This window comes from Salvia splendens, chromosome 2, assembly GCF_004379255.2.
Source record: "Salvia splendens isolate huo1 chromosome 2, SspV2, whole genome shotgun sequence".
In the NCBI taxonomy this organism is placed as follows: Eukaryota; Viridiplantae; Streptophyta; class Magnoliopsida; order Lamiales; family Lamiaceae; genus Salvia; species Salvia splendens.
In genome coordinates, this window is record NC_056033.1 from 7,622,462 (window position 1) to 7,636,547 (window position 14,086).

Genomic DNA, 14,086 nt, shown 5'->3' on the forward strand with positions numbered 1-14,086 from the left:
TTGATACTGTTATCATGCATCTCTATTTCGATATTTTATCAGAGTAATTAAGTGCATCCACATCTAGGGATGTCAAATGTTATGCCGCACCCGCACGGACCATATACATTGTTCTGTGTCCACCAATTACTCTCTCATCATCACTAATTACGTCGGCAGAATCCGTCGTTAAAATTTATGACGGGTTCTTCGTCGATAATTAACTCCTATATTGATGAAATCATGAAGTCATTAGATTATAGCATGCGCAAATAAGGTCGCAAAATACAATGCCGCAACAACGGCATTTTGCGGCCTTATTATGAATGAAGAAATTTTGCGGCCGCCCCAAATCACCCGAAGCCTATACTGATGGGGAGATGGCCGCATCTTGTGGCTTATTCAATTTATAAAAAATATTTTATTTAGCTTTTTATATATTATTTTATGTATAAATATCATAATTTTCACCTCAAAATTTGGACAATGAATAATAATCCTTGTGGCATGCCTAATAAAATCCATGAGACCATGACCCCGAAAAGCTCAAAATGTCATTGTCACGCACTGTCATTCAATATGATTTAAATCCAATTATGTAACAATGTGGAATTCTGGTTGTTCGCCAATGAATTACACGTCCTGATAATCTCAAATACATTTGTCACGGTTTTTCAATGGGATGAGATTCCAACAATGCAACAACGTGGGATCCAAACTCTAAGCCAATGAGTTATCCTAGTGGCAATGAGCTTAGACATTATTGTATGAGGTGCCGAGTTCAAGCTCTTTTGACATCATTTGTAATTTCTTCCTTCGTAGAGGAGTTTATTTTTATTTTAAAAAAAATCCAAACTCAAGTCAAATTTAAACTACTTTATAATATAACTGGTTTATCATCAACAGTTGAGACATCTAAAAACACCTTTCTTTCTCTTGATTATAAATTCGTAATTGTGTGTAAAATATTGCCTTAATTAATTTTGACCAGACAATATAATGACACGTTGCAATCCATTTTTTCAATAAATGCAAAAAAAATCAATTATTAATAATTAATATTTATAAAATGCTATTTATATCATTGTTCTCATAAAAAGAAATGAAAAGCAATAATAACTAGGGAGCAAGCAAAACATCACTTTCATGGGATGGGATCCCCTGCTGTGGTGGGAGCACAGCAGGGGCTGCTGCTCCTCACAAAAAATATTTTAATTTTTTTTTTTTTTTTTATAATTTGAATTAAATATTAAAATATTTGTATGGGAGAGGCACAGCCGCCCCTGCTGTGCTCCCACCACAGCAGGGGATCCCATCCCCACTTTCATTGCCTTGAAGGATTTGCAATAATAACTATGGAACTAGCAAAATATCACTTTTTTGCCATGAAGGATATTGAAAGCAATAATAAATAGAGTAGTACTAAATGGTCATATTATGGCCCGCCATAAACTTAAAATATTAATAAAAAATTATACATTTATTGCTGATTCACTTTAATTTATTTCATCTAGAAAGCAATAATTTGTTTTTGACTATATTATCCTTGAACATTAACACTCTAGTAAATAACAAAGAGAAATGTAACCCTCTTTTCAATTCTTTTATGTTGATTTCGTATCACTTTTTATATTTTTATTTATTCTTTTTGTATTATTATTTAAATTTTGTGTGAAATAAATTTTAAAGTTATAATATAAATATCTAATGATATTATAATTCAATTGTTACTAATAATTTTTGTTCTTCTTTATAGCAAAACGTCACTTTTTGGCCATGAAGGATAATGAAAAGCAATAATAACTGTGAACTAGCAAATCGTCAATTTAGAATATGGAGTTTAATGTTTATATTTCTAGAATTCATTATTAGTGATAATAACATATATACCAATAAAATAGCAATTCCTCTTGGGCATCCACACAACATAAAATTTCTTAGTTATCAACATTGAATTATAAAATTACTCTCCAATCTCCATCCAAATGGGGTCAGAATGCTTCATAAAATTTATGACGATGCCTATTCATCGCTAATTTTATAATCGAACTCATTCGTCAACATTATTTTCTAAATTATCATGCAAAAATTTTGTCTTAATTAACTTTGACATGAAATTCAACGAAATATTTCAATCCATATTTTCTCCGAATGATGATTGCAAAAGATCAATGTTGATAATTAAATTTATTAAAATATTATTTACAATTAAGTGAGTAATATTTATTATAAAAAACTACTTTTCATTAGAACAATCAAATTCTTACTTACACTGATATTTAAAAATAAAAAATCAAATACTCTGTATAAAATTACTGTAGAAATCATGGTATTAAATATGTCCGGTCAATGGATTTTGACCAAATAATAAATGTGACGAGACATTTAATTTTGTGAAATTAAATGACATAGCGTCGATCTACATTTTACGTAGATAAATGTAGTATATTCACTTTCTCAAATCCGATTTCCGGTGAGTGAGAAATAGTGGATTAAAGTTGAGCATAATTAGCTTTTAATTAAAGCTTGGAGTTGGAGCTTAGGGAATAATTAACTAGTGTTAATTATCCCACATTGGAGGATTAACACATCTTTTAATGTGTATAAATTAAGTGACTTTATGTTACTTAATAATTATAGTGGACCAAGATGGGTGAAAGAGCCCACACGCGCGCACACGCGCGCGCCGCCGCCGCCGCCCGCCCGCCCGTGCCCGTGTCCGTGCTCGCGGTCGCGGGCCGCGGGCCTCAGGCCTGATCCAGATCTCGATCTCGATCTCGATCTTGGACTTGGACTTGGACTTGGATCTTGGCAATTGGTCTTTGGGCTTGGGGCTTGGCCCAAACTATTCTTTTTGGACCACCGCCGAGTCAGCAATCCAAGTGGCTTGACACGTCGTCAAGCGAGGCACAGTCACGGCTGCCACGTGAGAAATCCACACGCTCCACACACGGGTGGCACACTCCAGCCACACGCCTGTAACCGACGTCGGTTACGAATTGCCATGATGAGCCTTCAATGGCTGGTTGACCCTGCATGGTGGCTTGGCCTATAAATAGGCTAGCCATACCACTGCATTAGGACACACATACAAGCATTCTCTGCATAAGCTCTCTCCCTCTCTCTGCATTGTCCTTCTGTCGAAGCTCTGCCCTCTCCTCCATCCCTTTCGCCGGAGCTCTACTGATTGCGGTGCTGCATCAATAGAGACGTAGCCGTTTTACCTTTGGGGACGACACGCCAAACCGAAGAGCACTACCGGGGCGTATCTCGTCTTGCGGGAAGAGGCCTCCTCGACTCGGCTAATCATACTGGTTTAGTAGTTTCGATTCTACGTTGTAATTTTTAAGTTCAGTTCCTCCTTTTCCTTTCTTTTGGGTTGTATTACGCCCGGTTTTGTTATCTCTTGTAATCCCCAGAAACCAACAATCGCAAGACGAGATACACTTGCCTTTGAAGGGATTTGGACCTCCTAAACTGAACTAAAACTTTCGAAACAATTAAAACCTTTGCTGGAGATGTCGACTGAATCCAACAACGCTGCTGCCGCCACCACCGCTGCCATTCCCTCCACCATGGCGACCACTGGACCGGTCAACACTTCATCGATTCCCTCGATGATGCCAACCCCCGGCTTCCCAGCTGCCTCATCCACCGTCCCTTGGGTTTGGGACAACCCCTTCGGGGCGTCCACTGGTTCCACCTTTGGTGGTTCGGTTGGTTCCACTTTTAGTGGTTCCTTCGGATCCTTTAATGGATCGGGTGTTGGTGCCTTCGGGCTCAATACTGGTGTTGGATCTTCCGGGATCAACATGAATGTGGGGGGCACTATGCCCAACAAGAATGTGGGGGGCACTATGCCCAACCAAGTTGTTGGCTCCTTCGGGGGCAACGGAATTGGTTCCTTCAATGGACCAAGTGCGGCACCTATGGCACCAAGAATGATGCCACCCGCCGAGAAGCCACCAAAGTTTGGAGGATCTGACTTCAAGCGGTGGTACCAGAAGATGTTGTTCTACTTGACAACATTGGGCGTCGCCAACTTCCTCACGGAGAACGAGCCGCCCGCGCCAAGCGACCAAGAGACTAGGCTCGAAGTCATGGCGGACTATGAAGCTTGGAGAAAAGGGGATTATCTATGTAAAAATTTTATTTTAAGTGCATTAGATGATAGCCTCTACAATGTATACTCCAATGTAACCACATCTAAACAAATGTGGGAAAGCCTAGAAAAGAAGTATAGCATAGATAATGCTGCAGGCACCGAGAACGTCATAGTAGCCAAATTCAATGACTACAAAATGGTCGATTCTCGTCCTATTATGGAGCAAGTCCAAGAGCTCCAAATGATCATCCACTCCTTAGTGGCTGAAGGGATGACCTTGCCCGATAAGTTCCTAAGGTGCACGATCATTGACAAGCTCCCTCCAAGTTGGAAGGACTTCAAGAGTTATCTCAAGCACAAGCGAAAGCAGATGACCCTTGAAGACTTGATCGTGAAGTTGCGCATTGAGGCCGACGTGCGCAAAAGTGATCAAAAGGCTAAGGGCTTCACCCCAAATGAAGCCAAAGCCAACCTGTTGGAGCGGGGCGGTCCCTCCAACAAACGCCCTCGCCCAAACCGTCCAAACGACAAAGGGAAGGGAAAGCAGCCTTCAAAGAAGTTTGAAGCCGACTGCTACAAATGTGGCAAACAAGGCCACTTTGCTAAAGACTGCCGCAGCAAGAAGAAGAAGCCGGCTGCCCACGTCGTTGAGAAGGAGTTCAAGGACTGGGATGAAAACGACCTCATTGCTGTGGTCACCGAAGAGGTTAACCTTGTGGATAACAAGGGTGGCTGGTACATCGACATCGGCGCTACTGCTCATGTCTGCTCAGATAGGAGCAAGTTTGCCTCCTACACTGCTGCTGAAGGGAGGAAGATCAACATGGGGAATCAAGCATCGTCCGAAGTCCTCGGCGTTGGTAACGTGATTCTCATGATGACGTCTGGCGTCACGATCACTTTGAAGGATGTGCTGCATGTCCCGGACATCCGCAAGAACCTAGTGTCAGGATCAATACTAGTTAATAAGGGGTTTAAACTTGTATTTGAGTCTGATAGGTTTACTTTGTATAAGTTTGGAAAATCCCTCGGAAAAGGTTATGTAACCGATGGGCTTTTCAAGCTTAGTGTGGCAACTCGCAGTGTTACAAAGCCTTTGGCTAATAATAATAAAGCATGTACTTCCTCTTATTTGACCGAGTCTTCAAATTTGTGGCATTGTAGATTGGGACATGTAAATTCAAAAGCCATTAAAAGATTTGTAAATTTAGATTTACTAAAGGCTAATGAATTGGATATCCAAGATAAATGTGAAATTTGTCTTGAAGCAAAAATGACTAAGTTGTCGTTTCATTCAGTTGAACGAAGCACAAAACCCCTTGAATTAATTCACACGGATGTATGTGATTTAAAGATGGTGCAAACAAGAGGTGGTAAAAAGTACTTTATCACTTTCATAGATGATTGCACAAGGTATTGCTACATTTATCTTTTAAGAAGTAAAGATGAAGCAATAGAAGCGTTAAAAAATTATAAAAACGAAGTTGAGAATCAACTTGGTTGTAAAATCAAAACGATTCGAAGCGATAGAGGAGGCGAATATGTAGCCCCGTTTGAGGAATTATGCAACGAAAGTGGTATAATCCATCAAACGACTGCACCATATTCACCACAATCTAATGGTGTTGCAGAACGCAAAAATCGAACTCTAAAAGAGATGATGAATGCACTGCTTTTAACTTCAGGATTACCACATAACATGTGGGGGGAAGCTGTTTTGACAGCCAACTATATCTTGAATAAGATCCCTCTCAAAGGAAAAGATGTCACTCCTTATGAGTTGTGGAAGGGAAGGAAGCCATCCTACAAATACCTCAAAGTGTGGGGGTGTTTGGCAAATGTGATGGTTCCTCCGCCCAAAGAAGTTACAATCGGACCTAAGACGATTGATTGCATCTTCATTGGATATGCACTTAACAGTAGTGCATATCGATTTGTTGTTCACAAGTCTGAAATATCGACTATCACAGTAGGAACAACAATTGAGTCGAGGAATGCTGTATTTCTCGAAAATACATTTCCTTGCAAAGACAAGGAAAAAGTCTCAACCAATTCTGAGACAAGAATTGAAGAAGCCACTAGTTCTAAACAAGTGGAAGAAGAAGCCACTAGTTCTAAATCAGCAGATGCGGAACCTGAATCGCGCAAGCGTGCAAGGCTCGATCCAAAAGATACAGTACTAAGACATGGTAATAGAGTCAGAACACCAAAAACTTTTGGTCCTGACTATATTGCTTTCATGTTGGATGAAGAACCAACATCGATAAAAGTAGCCTTTGCTGGCCCAGACGGGCTGCATTGGAGAGAAGCTGTTCAAAGTGAAATTGATTCAATTTTGCTAAACCACACATGGGTGTTGGTTGATTTGCCCGAAGGTGCTAAACCTTTAGGATGCAAATGGATTCTTAAAAGAAAGTTTAAGGCCGATGGAACAATTGATAAGTATAAAGCCCGATTAGTAAGGACATGACTTCTTCGATACCTATTCACCTGTAACAAGGATTACATCTATCCGGGTGCTTCTCGCTATTGCTGCATTGCACAATCTTGAGATTCATCAAATGGATGTAAAGACCGCGTTTCTGAATGGTGAATTAGAAGACGAAATCTATATGGAACAACCCGAAGGGTTTGTAGTACCTGGACAAGAGAAAAAGGTATGCAAGCTCGTTAAGTCCCTATATGGATTGAAACAAGCGCCATTGCAATGGCACTTGAAGTTTGATAATGTGATGTTATCAAATGGGTTTAAAATCAACGAGTGCGACAAATGTGTCTACATCAAGAGCACTAATAACGGTCATGTTATAGTGTGTCTCTACGCTGATGATATGTTAATCTTGGGTAGCAACACTCAAGTAATTAATGATACAAAGGCCATGTTAAAGAGAAACTTTGACATGAAAGACATGGGTCTAGCCGATGTAATTCTTGGAATGAAGATTCTAAGAACGAATGATGGAATCATCTTAACACAATCACATTATGTTGAGGAGATATTGAATAAATTCAAAGCCTATGATGGCGCGCCGGTTAAGACTCCAATTGAACTCGACGTTCACTTGAGCAAAAACAAAGGCGAGCCCGTTGCACAAGAAGAGTATGCACGGGTGATCGGATGCATTATGTATTTGACTAATTGCACTCGACCTGACATTGCTTGTGCCGTGAACAAGTTGAGTCGTTACACGAGCAATCCAAGCAAAGAGCATTGGAGAGCTCTTGTGAGGGTTTTGAGATATTTAAAACATACTCAAAATCTTGGGCTACACTTCTCGAGATACCCCCCGGTACTTGAAGGGTACTGTGATGCCAATTGGATATCCGATAATAGAGACTCACTTTCAACAAGTGGATACGTCTTTACTATTGGGGGAGGTGATGTATCGTGGAAATCCACAAAACAGACATGTATAGCCCGATCAACAATGGAATCGGAGTTCATTGCCTTAGATAAGGCGGGTGAGGAAGCCGAGTGGCTTAAGAACTTCCTTGAAGATATTCCATGTTGGTCTAAGCCAGTGCCACTAGTGCTAATCCACTGCGATAGCCAAGCGGCTATTGGAAGGGCAAACAATGGTTTCTATAACGGTAAGTCTCGACATATACGTCGATGACATAACACCGTGAGACATTTGATCACAACAGGGGTGATTACAATTGACTATGTGAAGTCAATAGATAATCTAGCGGATCCGCTAACCAAACGGTTAAACCGTGATCAAATGAATAAGTTGCTAGAGGGAATGGGTTTGAAATCCACAAACTAAAGAATTGTCATAGTGGTAACCCAACCATGATGACTGGAGATCCCAAGAACTTGGTTCAAAGGGACAACTAAGCTATGAGAGTTCATGGAAAAACACTCAAACTATATCTATTCCCTAGAGAGCAATAGAGTGTTGGAGAGCTTGCCTAGTGGTAAAGGCTAAGTCTATAACTTTTAATGGTTCTTAAGGATCTCAAAGAGATGGAATTCTCAAAGAGACCAAGTATGGCAAGGTACTTGACTAAGTGTGGTCGCTTCATAAAAAACGCACTTATGAATCCAAAGTGGTGTCCAAGACCGCAGTGGACACAAAACGTGAGAACGGATGAGGTTGAGGTGTTTAAGCGTTAACACCATTGTCTCGGTGCACGCCGTGGGGGATTAGTTCAAAGCATCGCGCTACTAAGCCGCCTGTGTATCCGATGGTGTCGACTATGGAGGGTTCAAAGTCAACAACTACCTATCCTTATGCTTATATACCTCTCGAGGGTTGAGCTTGTGTCTGCATGCATATGCATTCGGCTATTTCCACTCATGTGGGGGATTGTAGAAATCATGGTATTAAATATGCCCGGTCAATGGATTTTGACCAAATAATAAATGTGACGAGACATTTAATTTTGTGAAATTAAATGACATAGCGTCGATCTACATTTTACGTAGATAAATGTAGTATATTCACTTTCTCAAATCCGATTTCCGGTGAGTGAGAAATAGTGGATTAAAGATGGGCATAATTAGCTTTTAATTAAAGCTTGGAGTTGGAGCTTAGGGAATAATTAACTAGTGTTAATTATCCCACATTGGAGGATTAACACATCTTTTAATGTGTATAAATTAAGTGACTTTATGTTACTTAATAATTATAGTGGACCAAGATGGGTGAAAGAGCCCACACGCGCGCACACGCGGGCGCCGCCGCCGCCGCCCGCCCGCCCGAGCCCGAGCCCGAGCCCGTGCTCGTGCTCGCGCTCGCGGGCCGCGGGCCTCGGGCCCGGGCCCGATCCCGATCTCGATCTCGATCTCGATCTTGATCTTGATCTTGGACTTGGATCTTGGCAATTGGTCTTTGGGCTTGGGGCTTGGCCCAAACTATTCTTTTTGGACCACCGCCGAGTCAGCAATCCAAGTGGCTTGACACGTCGTCAAGCGAGGCACAGTCACGGCTGCCACGTGAGAAATCCACACGCTCCACACACGGGTGGCACACTCCAGCCACACGCCTGTAACCGACGTCGGTTACGAATTGCCATGATGAGCCTTTAATGGCTGGTTGACCCTGCATGGTGGCTTGGCCTATAAATAGGCTAGCCATACCACTGCATTAGGACACACATACAAGCATTCTCTGCATAAGCTCTCTCCCTCTCTCTGCATTGTCCTTCTGTCGAAGCTCTGCTCTCTCCTCCATCCCGTTCGCCGGAGCTCTACTGATTGCGGTGCTGCATCAATAGAGACGTAGCCGTTTTACCTTTGGGGACGACACGCCAAACCGAAGAGCACTACCGGGGCGTATCTCGTCTTGCGGGAAGAGGCCTCCTCGACTCGGCTAATCATACTGGTTTAGTAGTTTCGATTCTACGTTGTAATTTTTAAGTTCAGTTCCTCATTTTCCTTTCTTTTGGGTTGTATTACGCCCGGTTTTGTTATCTCTTGTAATCCCCAGAAACCAACAATTACTACTACTTATTTCTAATAATTCTTAAAACTCAATAAACAAACTGTATGATATAAATCCCATGTGAGATAAATTTATTAGATTAAAGCATGAGCAATAAGGTTGCAAATGCGGCCGTCGCAATAGCTCCACTTTGCGCCACACCAAAATCCGCCAAAGACTATGCTCAGTTACTCTTTTATTCAATTTTAATGAAACATTTTATCTATAAATACTAGCTCTCACCTTATTTCAAAGTCCCTTTATTCAGATTATACTTTATTTTTCCAGAAAAATGTACAATGAATAACAATCGTGGTAGTCTAATCAATAAAAAGCCTTAATTAATATTGACAAGACAATAAAATGAAAAAAAAGTTGCATACCAATTTTTTTCCAAATGATGAATGCAAAAGATCAATGTTAATGATTAATATTAATCTTTTGCCTTCATCGGAGACAAAATTGCTTGCAATATTTCATTGTATTGTCTTGTCAAAGTTACTTAAGAAAATAGTGTTGAATATCGCCAATTGTAAAATAAACAAAGCATTGTCATAAATTTTACGAGAGTATTTTTATGTTGTTATTAGACCATCAACAATAGGAATAGCCCAACAATAGCCCGGCCATAGCCTAGCCACTGCCACATCATCAGCACTAAAAATCCTCCTGCCACATCATCAAAACAAGCAAATAGCCCAGCAATAGTCCAGCCATAGCCTAGCCACATAATATCCACATCACTATTAACAAATATATACAAAATGAAATAATTAACAATCACACAATATACGAAATTTAATTTACGAGACATATACGGGAAAAGTTTAATAATAATATGAAAATTTTAAAAAGTACAATAATTATAAAAAAATACATTAATTTAAAAAAAAATACAATAATAAAAAGGAGTGCCAATTCACTCCTCGTCTCCGTCGTCGCCGCCTCCGTCGCTGTCGCCACCATCGCTGCCGCCACCACCGCCGCCGCCGGTCTCCCTCTGTGCCGCCTCCAACTCGTCCTGCAGGCTCATGAGCAAGGTTTGAAGCACGCTCTTCTCCACGGGATCCGTTGCCACCCTCCATTCGGCCATCGTCTTGATCAACTGAGCGCGCGTTTGGGCGCGAGCGAAGAATTTGAGATCCTCGGTGGATTGGCCAAGGGGGGATGCGGACTGGACCACCTGGGAAGCCACGGCGTTCCCCCTCGCCTCCCGCTGAGCGCGCTTGCGCCCCATCGGGCGAGGTCGGCCACCGATCGAACGCGGCGTGGGGAACTCCTGCGTCGTCTCGGGGAGGTCGTGGGAACCACCGCTGCTGCCGCTGAAATCGCCGGTGTAGTTCAGTCGTTGCTTCTTCGGCCAGCCAGAGTCGACACCTACTCGGAACTTCTCGGACTCGTTCAGCACAAGATAGCAGTTCCAGTAGGTGAAGTCCTTGTATACCCCCTTCAGTGGGAAGGCTTTCTCAGCTATTCTCCTGCAGTCCTCCTCCGTTTGGCCACTGCTCATCATGCGGAGTGCGTTGGTGTACAAACCCGAAAATCGGGAGACCGCACCCCTGATTCGGTTCCAGGCCTTCCGGCAATCCTCCCCGTTGTGTGGCCTCCCCTCCGGGCAAAATCTCTGGTAGGCTGCTGCTATCTTGCCCCACATGTTGACGATCCTCTGCTCGTTCGAAATGAGAGGATCGTCGAAAATTGGGAGACCGCACCCCTGATTGCGCGACGTTCTCCTCGTCCGTCCACCTCCTCCGTACCTCCTCCTCACCCGGCTGCGACGACTCGCCGACCTTCTTCTTGCCCTTCTTCGCGGGGGCGCCACGCCCCCGCTCTGCCCCCCCTTCAACGAGAGTTTCCGGAGCTCCGGGAGTATCAAACACCAAGTCATCTAAGGAGAAACTATCAAACCCCAAGGGCGTTTGGGTCGATGTGTGCGATGAACCAGTCGAAAAATCTAAACTGGGGCGATAGACATCCCCCGCCGTCGCCGGGGACCCCCCAGAAGTCCACTGTGTAGCCGGTACGACCCCCGGAGTCCCCTGTGTCGGCGGTACCCCCCCGGGCATCATCTGCATCTCGGGTGCCCATCCCGTTGGTGCCCACCCCGGTATCGCCGGAAACCCCCCCGGCGGACTCCCCCTCGTTGGCATCCCGGAAAACATCTGCTGCCACGGGTACATGTTGTAGTACCCGGGCATCTGACCCCATCCACTTCCCACGGGGATCGACGGAGTTTGTGACCCGCTACTCCCAGAACTAGGCTCGTTGTTGAGATCCATTTCCCTTGTTGATCTTGTACAGAAATTAAGATAGAGAGAGTACTCGTTAAAACAAGTGGTGCGAATGAAAATGACGAGCAAAGCGCGTATATATAGTGTTTCGGAAAAAAAAAATAAATTTCGCGCTAGGCGGTGCGATGGGCGATCCGGGCGCTGCAATAGCGCCGAGCGGACCGCCCAGCGCCACGCGACCGCCCAGCGCTGCGCGGTTTCTCTCTCCATTCGCCCGCTGGGCGACTGCAATAGACCGCCCAGCGCCGGCGCTCGGCTGGGCGGCATTGTGCATGGTCTTACAGATGGATGGGGATTAATTGACGGATGTGGATGCAACAACATGAAGTTCAAACGTGATGGTGAAAACTGAAAACCACTATGCCGATATAATTTTGATTGTAGAGTTTTTTCAAGCCAATCTTTTCTCAAGATTTTGTAATTTAATTTGTTTCATACTAAAAAAAAGATAGAGACTGGTGAAATGAGTTGTAACTAGAAATGGTCCGGCTAAAGGTGAAATAAAAAATCTCAAATGACATGATAGAAATGGAGCGTGGCTTTAAATGAAACTGATTTTCGATATACTACTCCAGTTTTCATAAGTTAAAACAAAAAACAAAATCTAGCCTAGTCGTATAACTATATAAATGGGTGTAGTAGCATTAACACATCTAAAAACACCTCTCTCTTCATAGTAATAAACAGAACATGTGTGTGCAGCTCTCAAAGCAACTGAATCCTCACGCCGATGAATGGCGGCCGAGCCCTCCACTTCCCCACGCTCCGCCGCCGCAATATTATGTCACCTTCCCTACCCACTTCTACCTACAAAACCTCACCATTTCTCATCATCAACAACAACACACGCCCAAAAAGGCTCTAAAGAAATGTCTCCCCCCTCGCCTCCTTAAGGCTAAGGCTAAGACACCACCACCGCCTCCGCCTCCGCCTCCGAAGCTTAAATGGAGGCGAAAGAACCCGCCACCACCGGCCACTTCCCCTGCCGCCGATTCCTCAGCAAAAACGACTCTTATGATCAAGAACATTCCAAATCAACTGAGGTATAGCTACATTCCTTTACAAAAAAATCAAGCAATTTTCGAGATTATAAAACATAAATTCATATTTAATTTTGGGAATGAATGTTTTTTGTCTCATCTTACGTTGTAGAAATACAATACAGTACTACAGTAGTAACAATTAATTTTTCTGCAAAACTTGCTTGTTAGTGATAGTCTTGCTGCCACTCTTCTTGTCTAGCTTCAGATATGTGCTTAAAAGGGAAACTTTCGAATCTTTCTACTTTAAATACTTTGATCATTATTCATTAATGAAACCTCATGATTATGCATTTAATCCTAATAAATACATTTCCATTAATATAAACGTCAAACATTTTTGCCTTTTTCTTGAATTGATTAGTATCCTTTGTTGATTATGTGTAGGAGAAGTTTTATGCTGAAATTCCTTGATGGCTGCTGTAAAACTCATTCTGTTGCATATGATTTCTTCTACCTCCCCTTTGATTTCAGGTAAAAATAAATACATTCCAACTCATTTTTAGATATAATTTTGAACTACTATTGTTTTTAATTTTTTTATACCTCTTTAAAAACAGCAAGCTGGGAAACTTGGGTTATGCTTTCGTCAATTTCACAAATGCGGCTGCGGCGGTGAAAATGAAGAAGGTTCTCTCCGGCTTCAAATGGAGGGAGTATTACACCGAAGATGGTGAATCTGTGTGTAGCCACAAAGTTTGTGAGATCAAGTGGGCTAGGGTTCAGGTGAATTTGTTTTTGTTTTGATAGTTTATATTTTGATTTAATTAATTGAATTATTAATAGGGGAAAGAAGCGCTGATTAGAAGGTTCGAGAAGTCGACCTTCGTCTGCAACGATAAGGAGTTTTTGCCGGTGGTTCTGGAGCCGCCGCACGATGGATCGGACCGGAAACCGGCGGTGCCGGTGAATGTGGGCAGAATCTGCCGCCGATCTTCTTAAAATGTTGTTACACTATTAGAATGGCAGTGTTTTCAATGTCTCCCTAGCAGTATGGGTATGAGTAGAAGAAGCTTGGGTGATTTGGAAACATATGCTACTATTAGTTATGTAACCTTTTTCATTATGTTAAGGATATTGATCCCTCAACAAGATTCAACGATAGAGGAAGTCGTGAGGACGTAGAACCTCGACGATCAACCGGCGATTTTGAGTAAATAGAACGAAAAAGAAGCACGAGAAATTAAGGCAAATTGGTTATTTCATAAAACTGCAAAAGCGAAATAACAAGCCCTTTTATAC

General features: G+C 42.5%; 1 protein-coding gene across 1 annotated transcript; it reads left to right on the top strand.

Moving 5' to 3' along the window:
* The first annotated feature begins 12,488 nt into the window (after positions 1-12,488).
* On the top strand, positions 12,489-13,835 carry LOC121780406 (protein MEI2-like 7). Its single transcript, XM_042178021.1, has 4 exons — positions 12,489-12,847; positions 13,232-13,318; positions 13,405-13,570; positions 13,631-13,835. Exons 1-4 carry the CDS (start codon positions 12,495-12,497, stop codon positions 13,784-13,786), a joined length of 762 nt encoding a protein of 253 aa, XP_042033955.1. The 5' UTR covers positions 12,489-12,494; the 3' UTR covers positions 13,787-13,835.
* The last annotated feature ends 251 nt before the right edge of the window (positions 13,836-14,086 follow it).

What these genes read in the sequence shown, in the direction of transcription:
- LOC121780406 (XM_042178021.1), top strand. Translation starts at nt 12,495, where the DNA reads ATGTGTGTGCAGCTCTCAAAGCAACTGAATCCTCACGCCGATGAATGG. An exon ending in AACATTCCAAATCAACTGAG is followed by an intron (nt 12,848 to 13,231) that starts GTATAGCTACAT and finishes GATTATGTGTAG; the next exon opens with GAGAAGTTTTATGCTGAAAT. An exon ending in TCAAGTGGGCTAGGGTTCAG is followed by an intron (nt 13,571 to 13,630) that starts GTGAATTTGTTT and finishes AATTATTAATAG; the next exon opens with GGGAAAGAAGCGCTGATTAG.